General features: G+C 41.1%; 1 protein-coding gene across 1 annotated transcript; it reads right to left on the reverse strand.

Moving 5' to 3' along the window:
• Nucleotides 1-18,386: 18,386 nt before the first annotated feature.
• SPZ1 (spermatogenic leucine zipper 1) lies at nucleotides 18,387-19,496 on the reverse strand (the record flags this gene model as incomplete). Its single annotated transcript, XM_081307177.1, has 1 exon — nucleotides 18,387-19,496. One exon carries the CDS (start codon nucleotides 19,494-19,496, stop codon nucleotides 18,387-18,389), a length of 1,110 nt encoding a protein of 369 aa, XP_081163303.1.
• Between the last annotated feature and the right edge of the window lie 566 nt (nucleotides 19,497-20,062).

Genomic DNA, 20,062 nt, shown 5'->3' on the forward strand with positions numbered 1-20,062 from the left:
ATGTCAAACGCCCGGCTTACCTATTACCAGTCTCTACTATTGGATACCGACCGAATCCAGTTTGGCCCCATGGTCACTCTCAACCCTGCCACCCTCCTGCCGCTGCCAGGGGAAGCAAATCCCCACAACTGTCAGCAGATCCTTGCAGAAACACACGGGACCCGACCAGACCTCACGGATCAACCACTGAAAGATGCTGATATGGTCTGGTATACGGATGGGAGTAGTTATCTGCTCAACGGAGAGCGGCGAGCAGGAGCGGCCATCACCACTGAGACGAAGGTAATATGGGCAAGTGTATTACCGGGTGGGACATCAGCTCAGCGAGTGGAACTAATTGCTTTAACACAGGCACTAAAAATGGCGGAAGGTAAGAAACTAAGTGTGTACGCTGACAGTAGATATGCATTCGCCACTGCTCACATCCACGGAGAAATATACAGGCGTCGAGGGCTGTTAACTTCAGATGGAAAAGAGATTAAAAACAAGGCCGAAATACTAGCCCTGCTGAATGCCCTATTTTTGCCAAAGAAACTAAGCATCATGCATTGTCCTGGCCACCAGAAAGGAGACACTCCAGAAGCAAGAGGGAATAGACTGGCGGACGAATCTGCCAGGAAAGCAGTTTTAGGGCCACAGCTTCTGGTAATGACCTCATCATATCACCAGGCAGACCCATCACTAGAAAAGAATGACTGGGTCTATGAGGACAAAGATTTAGACATTATACAACGATTAGACGCCACTTATAACCCTATTGACAATACCTGGGAATACCAGGGAAAGACTATAATGCCCCATAAGAATGCCAAAGAACTGATAAAATCATTACATAGATTAACACATCTTGGGGCCAAAAAGATGAAAGAACTTTTAAATCGGGGAGAAAGAAATCTATATCTCCCAAATAGGGACCAACTCTTATAGCAAGTGGCAGAAAATTGTCAGGCATGTGCCCAAGTAAATATTGGTAAGACTAAAGTTGGGACAGGAATCCGAGTCAGAGGGCACAAACCTGGGACTCATTGGGAAGTAGATTTCACTGAAATTAAACCTGGTATGTATGAATATAAATACCTTCTAGTCTTTGTTGATACTTTTTCCGGATGGGTAGAAGCCTTCCCCACCTGGCACGAAACCGCCAAGGTTGTCGCTAAGAAGTTACTAGAAGAGATCTTCCCAAGGTATGGAGTACCCGGAACAATAGGGTCAGACAATGGGCCTGCCTTCGTCTCCCAGGTAAGTCAGTTGGTGGCCAGATCATTGGGGATTAATTGGAAATTACATTGTGCATATAGACCACAAAGCTCAGGACAGGTAGAAAGAATGAATAGAACCATTAAGGAGACTTTAACTAAATTAACGCTTGAAGCTGGCACTAGAGACTGGGTACAGCTCCTACCCCTAGCCTAGGGCCCGAAATACCCCAGGCCCCCAAGGACTAACCCCCTTTGAGATTTTATATGGAGCCCCACCACCTGCTGTGAACTTTTATGAGACTGAAATCTCTGCTTTACTTACCCCGTCCGTGCAGACTCACTTACGCGCATTGCAACTGGTCCAGAATGAGGTCTGGAAGCCTTTGGCAGCAGCATATAAGGAGGAGCTCAAAACTCCCTCGTTGCCACATCCCTTCAAAATTGGAGACATCGTCTGGGTACACAGACACCAGAGCAGAAACAACCTTGAACCACGGTGGAAAGGACCTTATACCATCCTGCTGACCACCCCCACTGCAGTCAAAGTAGACGGCATCACTGCCTGGATCCATGCATCCCATGTAAAGAGTGCGCACCCGCAAGACCCAGACCCGATGACCACACCTCAGAATTCAGGATGGAAGCTGCAACGTACTCCGAATCCACTAAAGATAAGACTTGCCCGCTGCTAATTTTTCTTGCTCTTTGTTTTGCTTCCCCTGTCTTAGGCAGCAGCCCCCATGTTCCGCAGAACAGACTAGTACAGTTCATGAAAGAAAGGCTTTCTATAATTCAAACTATGGTTCTCACTCAACAATATCAGCTACTCCAACAGCAGACAGGATCACCCACAAACTTAGTCCAAGAATCTGAACAGGCAGAACAATGGATATAGGATTATATCCATGAAACAGAAAAAGGGGGGAATGAAGGACCCCAGCCCCATAACCTAAGGCCCGATTATGAAAAGTAGAAAGTATGCAGTAAACAGGTGAGCTCACCACATGACCTGTTAGAAAGGGCACCCTGGGGATCCAACATGGCCGCCAACGAGGAAGCAGCAATTCTAATGTCTCCACAGTAACGGGATCAAAAGGACCCTTTGGAACAGCAGCAGTCTACCTACTGAGGAACTTCTAGCAAAATTCCGTGAAGGGGGTTCTGCCGGGAATTGGTAGGTTTATTAAAAGTATCAGTTTGTGGCCGCCGGGACTCGGGGCCCGGGGACTGCGGTACTTGCCGGAGAGGGGCTGTCGCCTCCCCGGCCCCGGGCGCCGCCGGAGCCACGAGCCGGAGAGACACGGCTGCGGTGCGGCCAGAAGCCGGGAACGCCGGGGGCGGAGAGAGCGACCGGGGCAGTGCTGGCAGTGGAGGCCGGCGGAGAGAGGCACGGGAGCCCGAGGCTGAGACACACCGGAGGGAGCGGAGGGAGAGCCCCGCCATCATCCCGAGATAGCGAGAAGAGGAAGATGGCGGCGGGAAGTGAGTAAGCCTCTCTGTGCTCCGTGCCCCGCGCCGCAGCATCTGAAAAGCTGAGACAGACAGCAGTGACTCTGCATTAATCCATCCAGCTGAGGCGGCTGGTCAGCCCTTCCCATCCTACGGAGGTGGATGCCTGCCGGGCCTTCATGGGTAGTGGCCGCAGGTTCCAGGCGGGGCTTGGGAGAGACAGTGGGGACCCGCCCGTTGCGTTGGTCGCCCGGCAGGGGGAGGCGAACTATCGCCGTTTGCGGGGGACACCACTGTGGCGGAGGGCTGCGGCGAAGAAGATAACTTCATTGAAGCCTGCTGCTACAGGTGTGTAACCCCCTAGCTTTCCCTCTCCACGCATCAGGGAAACCTTAAGGGCCCCTCCCAGCTCTCCCGTGAGTGCTTCAGTCAGCCCGAGGGAGTCAGAGGTGGGGCGGGACCCGCAGCGTGGAACTGGTGCTCCCGCCAGGGCTGACTGCTGAGGTCTCTTGCACCAGCTACGGGGGAGTGGCTACCGGAGGGCAAGTAAAATTCGCTGAGGATTCTCAGCCCCAAGCTCTACAAACTTAGGGTCTGAGGGAATGGCAAACTGGAGGAGTGAGCCCAGTCGTTCATGAAAACAGGGCTCCCGGGAGCAGCAGACCCGGCCTGTAGCCAGTATTGTGGTGAGAGGGGCCTGGCTAGAGGAAAAGTGGAAGTGATTGGACACAAGAGGAGGCCCTAGGCACTCAGGATTGGAGACTCGCCCAGTCTGGGAGGAGCTGCTGCACAGTGATTGGTTCCTGCGTACTGACAGGAGAGACTTGACCTGGTGGGCACAGCGCCACCTAGTGGAAGAGAAGTTAATCAAACTCTAAGACGGCATTTATTAGTTTTTTTTTTGATTTGGGTTTTTCTTTCATCCTCATTTTTATATCTTGTTTTTTTCTTCTTCTTCTTCTTCTTTCTCCTCTAATTTTAATTTTAATTTTTTAAATTATTATTATTATTTTTTTAATTTTTTTTTCTTTTTTTAGTTCCTATTTCTTTCTTTTGTCTTTTCATTTTTCTAATCCCCCCTTCCTTGAATTCTATCTGCCTACTCTCATTCTCTTTAGTGACTTCTTCCCTTCCCTTCTAATACCTTTCCTCCCAAGCATCAAATAAATTTATAGGAGTAAACAGTAACTCAGCAGTCAAACAGAACAAGAAGCAACATGAGCAGCTTCAAGAAACATGGAAGAAAAGGAGTACAAACCATGCAGGACAGCCTAAATATTCAGGAGGACCTAGAGTCATCAGAAAAATGGTCATATAAAGAACTCAAGGAACACCTTAGACAGATGGAATGGAACCTTAAAGAGGATACAAGACAGCAAATTCAAGCAGCGAAAGAACACATTGAGAATGAATTCCATAAACAGCTAAAAGAAGAAGTTAAGCATCTTTATCAGGAGATAGAGATTATAAAAAATAATCAAACAATAATTCTAGAAATGAAGGAAACGATAAACCAAATTAAAAACTCAATTGAGAGTATCACTAACAGAGTGGAGCAAGTACAAGCCAGAACGTCAGATAATGAAGACAAAATATACCATCTTGAAAAGAGTCTAGCCAACTCAGAAAGGCTGGTAAAAAATCACGAGAAAAACATCCAAGAGTTATGGGATAACATGAAGAAACCAAACTTATGAGTCATCGGGATAGAAGAAGGTACAGAGATTCAAACCAAGGGAATGAGTAACCTGCTGAATGAAATAATTACAGAAAACTTTCCAGAAATAAAAAAGGAAACAGATATACAAATTGAAGATGCATACAGGACACCGAGCACACAAAATCACAGTAGACCAACGCCAAGACACATTGTTATGAAGATATCCAATATACAGAACAAAGAGAAAATATTAAAAGCTACAAGAGAAAGGAGACAGATTACATTTAGGGGTAAACCAATACGGTTAACAACGGATTTTTCATCACAGACACTGAAAGCAAGAAGGTCATGGAACAATGTATTTCAAACTCTGAAAGACAATGGATGCCAACCAAGAATTCTGTATCCAGCAAAATTAAGCTTCAGGTATGACAACGAAATCGAAATAAAGATCTTTCATGATAAACAAAAGTTAAAAGAATTTGCAGCCAGAAAACCAGCATTGCAAAGCATTTTGAGCAAAACACTACACGAGGAAGAAATGAAAAACAATAACCAAAACCATCAGTGGTAAGTGCCTCGGTAAAGACAGAGGGCGACGGGAAAGATAATCATGGAGAAACAAACTAAATTTTTTTTAAAAAAAGGATAAACAATCAAACATGGATGGAAGTTCAAACCATATATCAATAGTAACTCTGAATGTTAATGGCTTAAACTCTCCAATAAAGCGATATAGGCTGGTATCATGGATTAAAAAAACAAACCCAACAATATGCTGCCTCCAGGAGACACATCTGATTGGAAAAGACATACACAGGCTGAAGGTGAAAGGATGGGAAAAAATATACCACGCACACAGTTCTCGTAAGCAAGCAGGGGTGGCCATCCTCATATCGAATAAAATCGACTTCAAGACTAAGTTAATCAAAAGGGATAAAGAAGGTCATTATATACTGTTAAAAGGAACCATTCACCAACAAGACATAACAATTATCAATATTTATGCACCAAACAATGGTGCTGCGACATTCATAAAACAAATTCTCCTCAAGTTCAAGAATCAAATAGACCACAACACAATAATTATGGGTGACTTCAACATACCTCTCTCACCATTGGACAGATCCTCCAAACAAAAATTGAATAAAGAAACTATAGAACTCAATATCACAATCAATAACCTAGACTTAACTGACATATATAGAATATATCAACCATCATCAAATGGATATACTTTTTTCTCAGCAGCACATGGATCCTTCTCAAAAATAGACCATATATTATGCCATAGGGCAACCCTCAGTAAATATAAAGGGGTGGAGATAATACCATGCATTTTATCTGATCATAATGGAATGAAACTGGAAATCAATGATAAAAGAAGGAAGGAAAAATCCTACATCACATGGAAAATGAACAATATGTTACTGAATGATCAATGGGTTACAGAAGACATAAAGGAGGAAATTAAAAAATTCTTAGAGATAAATGAAAATACAGACACAACATATCAGAATCTATGGGACACAATGAAAGCAGTTTTAAGAGGAAAATTCATCGCCTGGTGGTCATTCCTCAAAAAAAGAAAAAAACAACAAATAAATGAGCTCACACTTCATCTTAAAGCCCTAGAAAAAGAAGAGCAAAACAACAGCAAATGTAGCAGAAGGCTAGAAATAATTAAAATCAGAGCGGAAATCAATGAAATTGAAACAAAAGAAACTATTGAAAAAATTAACAAAACTAAAAGTTGGTTCTTCGAAAAAATAAATAAGATCGACAGACCTTTAGCCATGCTAATGAAGAGAAGAAGAGAGAGAACTCAAATTACTAACATACAGGATGAAAAAGGCAATATCACAACAGATGCTACAGAAATACAGAAGACAATTAGAAATTATTTTGAAAACCTATATTCCAACAAAATAGAAGATAGTGAAGACATCGATAAATTTCTTAAGTCATATGATTTACCCAGACTGAGTCAGGAGGATACACACAATTTGAACAGACCAATATCAATGGATGAAATTGAAGAAGCCATCAAAAGACTACCAACCAAGAAAAGCCCAGGACCGGATGGGTATACAGCGGAGTTTTACAAAACCTTTAAAGAAGAATTAATACCAATACTTTTCAAGTTATTTCAGGAAATAGAAAAAGAGGGAGCTCTTCCAAATTCATTCTATGAGGCCAACATCACCCTGATTCCGAAACCAGACAAAGACACCTCAAAGAAAGAAAACTACAGACCAATATCTCTAATGAACCTAGATGCAAAAATCCTCAATAAAATTCTGGCGAATTGAATACAAAAACACATCAAAAAAATTGTGCACCATGATCAAGTAGGATTCATCCCTGGGATGCAAGGATGGTTCAACATACGGAAATCAATAAATGTGATTCACCACATCAATAGGCTTAAAGATAAGAACCATATGAACATCTCGATTGATGCAGAGAAAGCATTTGACAAAGTACAGCATCCCTTTATGTTCAAAACATTAGAAAAATTAGGGATAACAGGAACTTACCTTGACATTGTAAAAGCTATCTATGCTAAGCCTCAGGCTAGCATCATTCTGAATGGACAAAAGTTGAAGGCATACCCTCTAAAATCCGGAACAAGACAGGGATGCCCTCTATCTCCACTTCTATTCAATATAGTTCTCGAAACACTGGCCAGAGCAATTAGACAGACGAAAGAAATTAAAGGCATAAAAATTGGAAAAGAAGAACTTAAATTATCACTATTTAGAGATGACATGATTCTATACCTAGAAGACCCAAAAGGGTCTACAAAGAAACTACTAGAACTAATAAATGAATTCAGCAAAGTGGCAGGATATAAAATCAACACGCATAAATCAAAGGCATTTCTGTATATCAGCGACAAAACTTCTGAAACGGAAATGAGGAAAAACACTCCATTCACAATATCCTCAAAAAAAATAAAATACTTGGGAATTAACCTAACAAAAGAGGTGAAAGATTTATATAATGAAAACTACAGAACCCTAAAGAGAGAAGTTGATGTAGATCTTAGAAGATGGACAAATATACCCTGTTCATGGATAGGCAGAACTAACATCATCAAAATGGCGATATTACCAAAAGTTCTCTATAGGTTTAATGCAATGCCAATCAAAATTCCAACGGCATATCTTGTAGAAATTGATAAAGCAATCATGAAATTCATATGGAAAAATAAAAGACCCAGAATAGCAAAAGCAATTCTAAACAGGAAGTGTGAATCAGGTGGTATAGCAATACCAGATTTCAAACTATATTACAGAGCAATAGTGACAAAAACAGCATGGTACTGGTACCAAAACAGGCGGGTGGACCAATGGTTTAGAATAGAGGACATAGAGACTAATCCACAAAGTTACAACTATCTTATATTTGATAAAGGGGCTAAAAGCATGCAATGGAGGAAGGATAGCATCTTCAACAAATGGTGTTGGGAAAACTGGAAATCCATATGCAACAAAACGAAACTGAATCCCTTTCTCTCGCCATGCACAAAAGTTAACTCAAAATGGATCAAGGAGCTTGATATTAAACCAGAGACTCTGCGTCTGATAGAAGAAAAAGTTGGCTCCGATCTACAGATTGTGGGGTCGGGCTCCAAATTCCTTAATAGGACACCCATAGCACAAGAGTTAACAACAAGAATCAACAAATGGGACTTAATTAAACTTAAAAGTTTTTTTCTCAGCAAGAGAAACAATAAGAGAGGTAAATAGGGAGCCCACATCCTGGGAACAAATTTTTACTCCTCACACTTCAGATAGAGCCCTAATATCCAGAGTATACAAAGAACTCAAAAAATTAGACAATAAGATAACAAATAACCCAATCAACAAATGGGCCAAGGACCTGAACAGACACTTCTCAGAGGAGGATATACAATCAATCAACAAGTACATGAAAAAATGCTCGCCATCTCTAGCAGTCAGAGAAATGCAAATCAAAACCACCCTAAGATACAATCTCAGTCCAGTAAGATTGGCAGCCACTATGAAGTCAAACAACAACAAGTGCTGGCGAGGATGTGGAGAAAAGGGTACACTTGTACATTGTTGGTGGGACTGCAAATTGGTGCGGCCAATTTGGAAAGCAGTTTGGAGATTCCTGGGAAAGATGGGAATGGAACCACCATTTGACCCTGCTATTGCCCTTCTCGGACTATTCCCTGAAGACCTTAAAAGAGCACACTACAGGGATACTCCACATCCATGTTCATAGCAGCACAATTTACAATTGCTAGACTGTGGAACCAACCCAGATGCCCCTCAATAGATGAATGGTTAAAAAAAAATGTGGCATCTATACACAATGGAGTACTATGCAGCAATAAAAAATGATAAAATCATAGAATTTGCAGGGAAATGGACGGCACTAGAGCAGATTATGCTTAGTGAAGCTAGCCAATCCCTAAAAAACAAATACCAAATGTCTTCTTTGATATAATGAGAGCAAATATGAACAGAGCAGGGAGGAAGAGTGGGAAGAAAAGAGTAACATTAATCAGTGACATGAGATGGGAGGGAAAGGGAGAGATGAGGAAAATTGCATGGAAATGAAGGGAGACCCTCATTGCTATACAAAATTACATATAAGAGGTTGTGAGGGGAATGGGAAAATAAACAAGGAGAGAAATGAATTACAGTAGATGGGGTAGAGAGAGAAGAAGGGAGGGGAGGGGAGGGGTGATAGTAGGGGATAGGTAAGGTAGCAGAATACAACAATTACTAATAGGGCATTATGTAAAATTGTGGATGTGTAACTGACGTGATTCTGCAATCTGCATTTGGGGTAAAATTGGGGGTTCATAACCCACTTCAATCTAATGTATGAAGTATGATATGTCAAGAGCTTTGTAATGTTGTGAACAACCAATAAAAATTATAAAAAAAAAAAAAAGAATTAGCTCAAGAGTTTGACCAAGATAAAAAAAAAAAAAAAAAAAAAAGAAAGGGCACCCTGCCCACATCACAGGACATGCTTGAGCAAACTGGGATCATAAGCGGGAAAAGGGAGGAAACAAAATGTAAACCTATGAGATTAATGAGTTTTTCGGGAACCTATAGTGAAAAACAAGTTTATCATAGTGAAAAACAAGTTTATCATAGTGAAAAACAAGTTTACCCTTTAAGTGACTTGTACGCTGGATTCAAAGGGACCAATGAGACACCTGTTATTGTGCTAGGTGGGAAACAACTCCTTTTTCCCTATAAAAGATCTGTACCCCAAAGCCCGGTGTGCCAGTTCACCAAAGCTCCGGCTGAGGTTTTGCTGTGCACCCGCAGGCGCCTGTGTATTAATAAACTTGCCTCTTGCTTTTGCAGCCAGTGTGATGCTAGTTCTCTTTTGGACGGGGGATTTGAGGGTCTGGGGGTCTTTCAGTATAAACGGCAGCCGTACCCCAGAGAAAAAGCCCCAACATGGCGCCTAAGGACTTCTTCTTCCTACTTCTTCTCTGCAGTGGTGCGAAAAGTTCCCGCCCTTGTGAACTCTCCCGCTGGCACCAATTTCAAACCTTGCTGGCGGGGAACCTTAGCCCCAATGAGAACTAATGCCTGGGCGCGGGAACTCATATCCGGAAGAACTTGCCAATAAACGGGTGGCCTGCCATTTATCTAAGCCCTACCATCTCCCCTTTAGTTCTATATAAGCACATAGCTTTTGCAATAAAATTGGAATTCTCCCGGCGAAGTGTCTTTGCGTGGGGAATTCTTTCAAAAATTAGTATGAATCCCCAAACTTCTCAGTTGTCAAGCAACAATGATTTAAAATTATAAAAAAATTAAAGCAGAGAGAGAGAGAGAGAGAGAGAGAGAGAGAGAGAAGTAATAACTAGCTCACCACTTTAAATGCACAGCGTGAAATAGAAATACCTAGGCAATTCTTTGGTTCCTAGTTGTGAAAGTGTCATATTTGCTAGTCAGGATTGGCCCTGGATCATCAGACAGTGCTTGTTTCCATCATTTATTAACTTGAGGCTTTTCAATACAAGGTTTTATGTAAATTAATTATCTACCAGCATTTATGATCATAGGTGTCAATATTAAATAATTTGTGTTGAATTTTGGCCCTGCCACTTGCCAGTTGTGTGACATTGAGTGAATTAATCTCTCTAAGCCTTAGAATTTTTATATATATAAAAAAGTGTACCTCTTCAGAGAGAAAATTAAACAGTATTGAAGCCAGATTTAAGGTTAGGTAGTCAGTGTAGTTAGGTAAATGGGGTCTAATACTGAGTGAAATCTAAAATGGAGGCCATGCTGGGAATGACTCAGGGAAAACACAGGACAATTCATGGAATGTTAATGAAGTCCCGAAAAGGCCCTAGGCCAAAGTCCACCTCAAAGAAACAGCCCCCAACAGATTTGGAGATAGCCCATCCCAGAGAAGTGATAAGCCCATCCCAAAAGTCCTTCCTGCCCGTTTGGCCCACCTGTGTCCTAACCCTTCCCACCTACATTCCATCACCAAAACTACAAAAAGGGGAAACAACCGCACTTCCACGGATTCCACCTCTTGGGTCCCCTTCTTCCTCCGGGAGAAGTCTTTTCTGCTGTCCTTTAATAAACTTCTAATCTCTACTCTGACCTTGCCTCGGCGTGCTTCTTTGGTGTTATTCTTCAACATCGGGGAAGCAAGGACTCGTCACCGGTCAACATCGGTATCAGTATCATGCTTATAAGAGTGTGTAGTATAGAGAATGCCATCAATTATCAATGTAATGTTAATTGTTAGTGTTAATTGTAATGTTAATTGTTAATGTTAATGTAAATGTCTACATGCTCTGACTTGGAGTTCTTTCCAATGTATTGTGCTATACTTCTAATACTTCACTCTAAAAAATATCTACTTAAGGGGCTGGGACGCAGTTCAGGGGTAGAGCACTTGTCCATCACACATATACCTATACAACACATTTGAGAATTCAGATTGCCTGGGTGCACACCTGTAATTCCTGTTATTTGGGGCCCTGGGTTCAAACCCAGAAGTGCGCGCACGCGCACACACACACACACACACACACTTTAAAAAACAAACCCCCACGCAATTAGATGTCACACAAGCCTTGTCTGTGAAGCCTGAGAGACTGAAATTGCACATAGGTGTCTTTGCCCGAGGATCTAGTATTCTTGGTCTTTCGTTTTCAAACTGAATTCTGTAGACCCTTAAGATACTAAGGAGATTCTTTAGGGGTTCGCAAATGTTTGATCAGAATTTCACATTGAAACTATGATTTAGAAAACAATCTGAACTTCCTCTTCTCATAAACTGAAGCTTTATAATAAACTAGTGCCAACCAAAATGATGTATGCTTTCCTGTGAGAAAAAATTTAATTAAATATGGATTAGAGGTTAGTGGCTTCCTGTGAAAGACTGTGTTAGAAAAGAAAAATTGTTAGAAAACATTCAACCAACTGTGATGTTCCAGTGATAAATCTTTGCCTGAGGCCTTTGCTTATGGTAAGAGGGATTTTGAAATGATGCTCTATGTTGGTCAGATTTGTAGAACATTGTAATAATGACAATAATACTAATAATGTGATGATGATGATGATGATGATGATGATAATCTACTCCTCTATTTCACTCTGATCAAGATGTCTGCCTCCTTTATGTAGTTTTTAACTTTCTTTTTACTTTCAACTTATCAATAACCTCAGCTTTTGGACAATTTGTGCTTGAATGATTTGTTATTGTGGTCCAAAAGAAAGTTACTGTCTCTGCCTTATAAAAGAAGAAATTAGGACCCAGAAAAATCAGGAGCTAGGGGCCTCCCTTCTGTGCAAAGCTTCTTTTAATCTTGCCACCTTTACTTACTTATATATTCATTTATTGGTACTGGGTTGAACCCAGGGATACTTACCACTGAGCTACATCCCCAACAATCCTTGCCTCCTTTTTAAAATTTTTTTTATGTTGAGACAGGATCTTGCTTAAGTAGCTTAAGATCTTGCTAAACTGCTGAGGCTGGTCTCAAACTTGTTATCCTCCTGCCTCAGCCTCCAGAGTCACTGGGATAACAGGTTTGTGCCACTGTACCTGGCTTCTTTCTTTCTTTCTTTTAAATTTTGTTTTTGGTACCAGGGATTGAACTCAGGGGCACTCAATCACTGAGCCACATCCCCAGCTCTATTTTGTATTTCATTTAGGGACAGGGTCTCAATGAGTTGCTTAGCGCCTCACCATTGCTGAGGCTGGCTTTGAAACTCCTGATCCTCTTCTCTCAGCCTCCCGAGCAGTTGGGATTACAGCCACTGCACCCGGCTAGGCTTCTTTATTTTTAATATAAAATGTTTCATACTTTTCTGATTAGAAAGGTTAAAAAGGTTCAGAAAGCATAGACATGCCAAAAGGACTTGAAAGTATTCATAATATTTTAGAATAGAATCCTGGAACAATCAACCTAGTACCAGGATGAATCTGTATCAACTCCAGATAAGTCAAAGAAATAAATATGAAAGACAAAAAACTCAACAGGACTTCAGAAGACTTATCAGGTACTTGTTCTTATTAAAATGTTATTAAGAACTTTTCTTTTATCTGAGGAGCAGCTAAGGCTTGATAGGAAAAACTTTAGAGATCCTTTTTGAAAATCAGGACTCTTTAATTCATCATTGTGAAGAAGTTATTGAGAAAAAATGTGACAAAGAAGTTTGTATGAATTTTCCCTTCCTCGTAAAAGGATTTTCTTTTGCTATTGCTATTGGACAAGAGAATACTAATAATATGAATGGACATCTAAAATTTCTAAAATATTTGATTTTTATCAAAATGTTTGATTTTTATTGGAATTTGGCCCTGAATAAAGAGAAAATAGCGCATTAAAGACTGTGAGACTAACCTACTATGCTTATGAGAAAGAGTTACAAATAAACATTATCTTCTGCCTTAAAAAAAAAAAGAAGTAGGACTGATAGTTGGTCTATACTGATTCTTGTTCCAGATTTTCATTGACATGCTCCAGATTTTTAGTGATTTCCTGCCGCAGTCTTGGCTGGGCACAGAATCACGAGCCACTCACAGCTTTGTAGATTCAAACAGCAATTCTTTATTCCTGAACTCACACCAGCCTCTACACACGTTCTGGGGAAATCCCAGTTCTGCCGCCGCCCAATTCACCTACTCCACGAGGCTTTCTATTCCAATACTTTCTGAATCTCAGGAGAACTCAACGGGAACTCAAGGATCGGGCGTGCCTGAGGCAGCAGGGTACACCTTAAACCTGGAACTTCCCTAAACCCAAGGACGGGATACTCCCTAAAACCTGATCAGCTCTAAACCAGGATCCGCCCTGGTCCTTGAGCAAGGTCACCTTACTAAAGCATACATGCAATGTCCCAGCGAATGTCCTCTAAGCAACATGGGGTACGCTGGCAAGGAAATTTCGATGCGTCATTCCTACTTGGCAATGGCCCTCAGCAATTTCCCACAGTGACTTTTGTTTCACTGTCAACAAATAATAGCTTAAAGTTCCTTCCAGAAATAAAATGTTATGATACTAATCCAAGTAAATTTTATATTAGATGCAGTAACATGACAGTTTATTATCAACTGCAACTCACCTGAATTACCTTTAAAATGCCTTGCTTTAGCAGAGCACAGTGGCGCACACCTGTAATCCCAGCAGCTCAGGAGGCTGAGACAGGAGGATCATGAGTTCAAAGCCAGTCTCAGCAAGGATGAGGTACTAAGCAACTCAGTGAGTCCTTGAGGGAAAGACAGATGGAAAGAAACATATGATCCTTTTAGTATCCCCAATACTGCTTAATTTGAAATCTCCTCTTTTACTTGGGGCTGAAAGAATTTTTAAAATGCTGCTAGATTATTTGTAAAGTGATGCAGATGCGCATTCCACACATGGGAAAGAAACAGGGGCTTATGGAGTAGAGAACATAATTTCAGATTGTATTTTCAGTACTTTCAGCATGAAACTTTCTTATGCTTTATGTTATAATCATAGCAAGACCTGTGGTGAAGAAGGTTTTTGTTTTAAATCATCTTCATTTTGTCCTAAATGCATACATGAGGTTATTGGATCAAAGGCAGATTATTATGACACAATCATAATTGTTCTGGGTCCCCTTGTCCCAGCTTTTAATCCTGGAGAGAACCAGATGTCACCCTGAAATGGATCTGGACTGGAAGAGAGGAATTCTAAGAGAATGATTCTGGGCTTGTACATGAAGAAAGGCAGCTGTCTTCCTCCTCTTCAAAAAGGAAAGAGAAATAAACTCCCTGCTCCTCAAGGAAAGGTGAAACTATCCTGAGTTCTTGATCCAAATCTTAAGCATATAAATAGCCAGACACAGTGGCACATGTCTGTAATCCCAGTGACTCTGGAGGCTGAAGCAGGAGGATCACAAGTTTGTGGGCAGGAGTTTAGTGAGACTCGAACTCAACTTAAAAATTAAAGAGGTCTGGGAATGTAGCTTAGTGGGAGAGTGCCCCAGGTTCAATTCCCAGGACCAGAAAAGAAAGGAAGGAAGGAAGGGAGAAAGAAGGAAGAGATAAAAGTAATAAATTGTCCAAGGGCAGAGAAGACAGTGTGTTTAACTCCACAACCCAGACCTGTCTCCAAGGTCCCAGGCTTCACCCCAACACGGATGTAAACACATATCTTGGAAATTATGTAAATCTCTTGAGTGCTCTCTAACTACATGTAATTACCTTCTAGAGCTTGGTTTTAGTTCAAAATCTCTCAAGTATCCATTAAATTTACTGAGAAAATTCTAATTGTGTAGAAGGACAAATATATTTTTCCTATACCCCAAAGTCTTATGAAATTAGTTCTTCCTCTGAATGAGCATATGGTTGCCCAGCTAAAGATCCCATTTCCTAATCACTTTCAGGTAGATGTGGCCATGTGACTGAGTTCTCACCACGAGAAAATTTTGTTTCTGGTATGGCACTGTGTGCAAACTAACACTGAAACCATGAACTCCCTTGGGCCGGGATTGTGGCTCAGTGATAGAGTGCTTGCCTAACATGTGTCAGGCATTGAGTTCGATTCTCAGCACCACATAAAAATAAATAAAATAAAGGTTCATCAATATCTAAAAAAAAAAAATTAAAAAAAAAAAAACATGAACTCCCTTATGTTTTCTGTGGTATGCAGGGAATGTTTCTGAGTTTCTCCCAAAACTTTATAAACTTTGTACTTCTTTTGTGAGTTTATTGTAGTAGCAGGAGTGCCTCAATTAATTGAAATTATCCATTTAACATATGATCAAGAAGTGATACTGACAGAATTTGGTCTGGCAAAGTATATGAACAACTTACATATGAAAAGCCATTATTTAGTTCAGCCATATTGTAGTTATTCATTTTATTAGTTTTTATATTTTTAGGTATTTATTCATATATCACATTTATTTAGCACCTCTCATGTGAAATTTCTGTTGGAAATGGAGAACAAAGTCTGCAGGATCACTCATTTCTCAAATGAGGAAAAAAAATGATTAGCGGAGTGACCAAATGGGCTTTTCCCACACATGGTAACAGAGTCTTTTAGTTTTTCCTCATTAATTTCTTCTTCATTCCTGAAGGATATCTTCATGGGGTAAAATAATTCTGGCTTAACATTTCTTTTCATATGGTTCTTGAAAGATGCTCACTTCCTTTGGCCTCCATGGTTTCTGAAGAACAATTTACTATGATTTGGATTATTGTTCCCCTGTATCAAATGTATCTTTCCTCCCTGGCTGCTTTCAACATTTTTCTTTTGTTTTTAGGGATCAGAAATTTGATGATGATCTGGATATGGTGGCGCATGCCTGTAATCCCAGCAGCTGGGGAGGCTGAGGCAGGAGGATCTCCAGTTCAAAGCTAGCCTCAGCAACTTAGTGAAGTGCTAAGCAACTCAGTAAAACCCTGTCTTTAAATAAAGTACAAAAAAGGGTTGGGAATATGGCTCAGTGGTTGAGTGTCCTTGACTTCGATCGCCAGTACCAAAAAAAAAAAAAAATTTATTATGAACATGTGGAACTTTTTTTGAGAGTATACTATTTAGAGTTCACTCAGTTTCTTCTCTTTTTTTTCTTTTGTGGTGCTGGAGATCAAACTTAGGGCTTTGTACATGTAAGGCAAGCTACTTGAGTCTGTAGGTTTATGCTTTCCACTAAATTCAGGAAATTTCTAGTTATTATTTTGTTGAATACTGTTTCAACTCACACTGCTTTTCTTCTTGTGATTCTGATGATAGATTCTTGATACCTTTTCCCTCCTATCTTCTTAAGTTCAGGTATTTCTGTGGCTGTATCTTCAAAATTTTTATGATACTGTTCCTCTAATATCGACATTCTGATGAGCACATCCAGTAAGTTTGTTACTTAGCATATTTTTCAGTTCTACAATTTCCATTTATGTCTCCTTCATGTCTTTTATTTCTTCTTTCCATTCAAGGGTTTGTATCTGCTTATTGAAGCCTTTTATGATGACCGCTCTAAAATCCTTGTTGGATAATTCCAACATGTGTAATCCGTTGTTAGCAACTGTTAAATGTTTTTTTTCTGATTCAAGTTGAGATTTTCCTGGTTCTTGATATAATGAGTGATTTCTCTCCATTGTATCCTAGACGTTTAGGCATTAAGTTATGAGACCCTGGATCTTAGTAAATCTGTCTAGTAAGCCTCTGCTGAGTCTGTGTTTGCAGGGGGAAGGGTAGAAATCACGGCTGCCCATGTGGCTTCCACTGGCAGTGCACTCTACTGGGGAAGGGGGAGGACAGAAGGAGTGCCTTGCCACCTGAAACTTCTGCCCATGCTCTGTACCATTCCAGAAGAACAGAGGAGGAGTGCCTCATTCCCATCTGGCGAGGAAGCATATCTAGGCTCTCCACTCGACTTTTGCCAAGGGGAGAGTGAAGGGATGGGAGTGGAGCTGTGATGTTTTCCCTGCAATTTGACTGAATAAGGGCAGTTTGGGTCAAAAAGTTTCTATTTGCCCAGCCTGTCCCTTTCCTCATCTTTGGCAAAATAAAACAGGCTTTATGGGGAACATTTTTTGTCTGCATACCTTAGCATTTCTAAGGGCTCCTCCAGCATCCAGCTTGGCACCCAGGCACTCAGCACCATGTTGTTCCTTAGGGAATGTGGGTCTCAGGGTTCCTGGCCACTCCACCTCCTTTTCTCCACCTCTCAGGGTCTTGTGTCTATGTATATGTAACATCCAGGGTTTCTAGCTTACTTAGAAGAACAAGGGGGAAATGCATCTGCTCCATCTTTTCTGGAACTAGAAGACCACAATTCCCTTAGCAGAAAATATTAGTCCCCCACCCCACACACACACCATTTGTTTCCAGCTAGAGAAATGGAACTTTTCAAAAAAAAAAAAAATCTAGAAACACCTCCATTTTGCTAAACAAGTTGACGGGTCTTTCCCCAAGGGTCTCTGCTGCACAGTATGCCCACAGTTCACTAGTTGAGGAGCGAGAGAGGAACTTTAGAAAAAGTAGAGCCAGCAGGTAAGGGGAAACACCATTTGTTTATGGGTGGTTAATGAATTTTTTTCTTTTTTTTTTTAACTCCAACATACTCCACACTTCAGTATATGAATGTGTTTCAGTAGAAACATTTACAAAGTGAGCTTGAAATCATCACAATTAAAGCATTATATATTCTACCCTCCCCCCAGAACATTTCCTCTCCCAGATAATAATTAAAGAAAAAAAAAAACCTTTCCTTTTCATTCTGCTTTTTATTTAGATCTTAACGGGTACTGTAACTTCTCTTTCTTGGTTGAAGTGTCATAGGATCTCTATCTATAACCACAAAACCCAAGCAGACTGTGAAAGTAAAATGATGAACTTGATGTTGACAGGGTGGTTTATTGATGATGAACATAACTTCCAAGGTCATGACTGATATGTTAATCTTCTTATTATGGATCTTTCTTGACTGAACTAGAAGATCTATTCAAGGCTTGATGATCAATCATGCCTGAAAGTGAATGGGTTAGGGGTAGTTTTCTGAGGATTCACCTTTTTTTCTTTTTTCTTTTTCTTTTTCTTTTTTTTTTTTTTTTTTTACCCCTGCTTTGTTTTTCTATCGAAAGCTGCTGCACAGCCTTTTTTTTCTTATAAGAGCTCTTGCAATATGATTATTGAGCTGGTTGTTACGAGCTTTCTTAGTAAGACAAATATCCAGGCTTTTAGAGATTCCGATTTTTTTCTGAAGTGTGCCCCTCATTTCTTGCGTGTTCTCCTTATCAGTTTCTACTTGTTCTGTTTCTGATGTCTTCCATTTTTTCTTGCTGTGTTCCGGGTTTATGTGATTCAGCTTCTCCACAGGGGTTTCCTCTTGGTGCAGATGGAGTTTCTTGAGAAGCTCAACTCTCTTCTGTAAGATTTGGCATTCATTGTCCAGCAAAGCGGCCACCAAGTGCAGAGAATAGGTGTTCTTGTTCAGTTTCCTTACTTGCTCTTCCAGCTCATTCTTAATGGACACCTCATTATTTGGTTTCATTTGGAAACTGGCTTTATTATTTTTAAGGCTTTCTTTTCTGTCTGTCTGAGATTTCTGATACGATTGGATTAGTCCGTGGAGCTCGGTATGTTGCTTGCTCCAGTGTTCTGCTTCTTGTAGTAGCTGTTCCATGTTTTTCAGAAGTTTAATATTTTCTTCTTGAACAGTTTCATTAAGGACTCCTTTTTCTCCTGAACAATTTGCCAAATCCTTTTCAGAAACTTGGACCTTGTTCTTGGTAGTCTGGTTCTCGCAGTCCACCTCCTGTTTCTTGGCATTCCGTTTTTTCTCTGGGACGGAGTTAATGAGCAGTTTTTTCAGTAGCTTTTTATTTGTTTTGCTGAATCTTCTGAATTTTTCTTGAAGCTGTAAGACATCCTCAGAAATAATGGTTTCCTCCAAAGTTTCCTTTGTTTCTGTGATCTTCTCTTCAAAGTCCGTCACCCTGTTAAGAATATCTCCAATTTCTCTCAGGAACTTTTCAAACTTCTGCTCAGCCTCTGGTCCTGTTACTTTTCTGCTATCTTGTTTTAGGGAAGGGAGGGAGCCCCAGCATGAAGAGGGATGTGGTCCGATTTCAAATACGGCAATAGTAATCCCAGAGTCCCGAATCTGTTGATGAAGAGCAGAAGTAGGCTCACTGGCTTGAGACAGGCTAGATGTCTCAGCTGAACTCTCAGAGCTGGCCATTGGTGCTCGAGGAAAGCCGAAAACCTTAGCGATTCCAAGGACAGGTGACAGTCCTCTGTGCAAATGGGTGGAGAGCGTGGAATGAAGCTGAGGGATGATGGTTAGGTGGAAGGTGACATCTCAGACAGCCTGGGGGGGGGAGGGGATGGGAAAGGGGGCCGGGAGCTGGGCTTCCATCTCTCCTTTCTTAGGCTTCTGGTATTTATTCCCTGACCCTGGCAACCAGGTCTTTATTCTGTCACTGTACGATTGTGGCCTATCCCCAGCTTCTCTTTCCTTTGTGTCACAATGGAAACCTCTTAAACTCCTTCCCAGTGACTTACATCAAAATCAACCTTGAGCTGCTCCTACTCCCCACCCAAGAAAGACCTCTACCAGTCCTTCCCCTCCTAACTCTTAGGTTCCTATTCACCTGTTCTCACCACACTCCAGTGACTTCCTCACCTCACCAGCCCCCCCCCCCGCCCCCCGCACCAGCCCAGCCTCAACCTGCAGCAGGTTTGGATCCCTCCAAGGGCCTCGCTGAGCTAGGCCCCCAGGAAGTTCCCCATTCTTTCAGAACCTGA

This window comes from Spermophilus citellus, assembly GCF_964194105.1.
Source record: "Spermophilus citellus genome assembly, chromosome: 1".
Classification (NCBI taxonomy): Eukaryota; Metazoa; Chordata; class Mammalia; order Rodentia; family Sciuridae; genus Spermophilus; species Spermophilus citellus.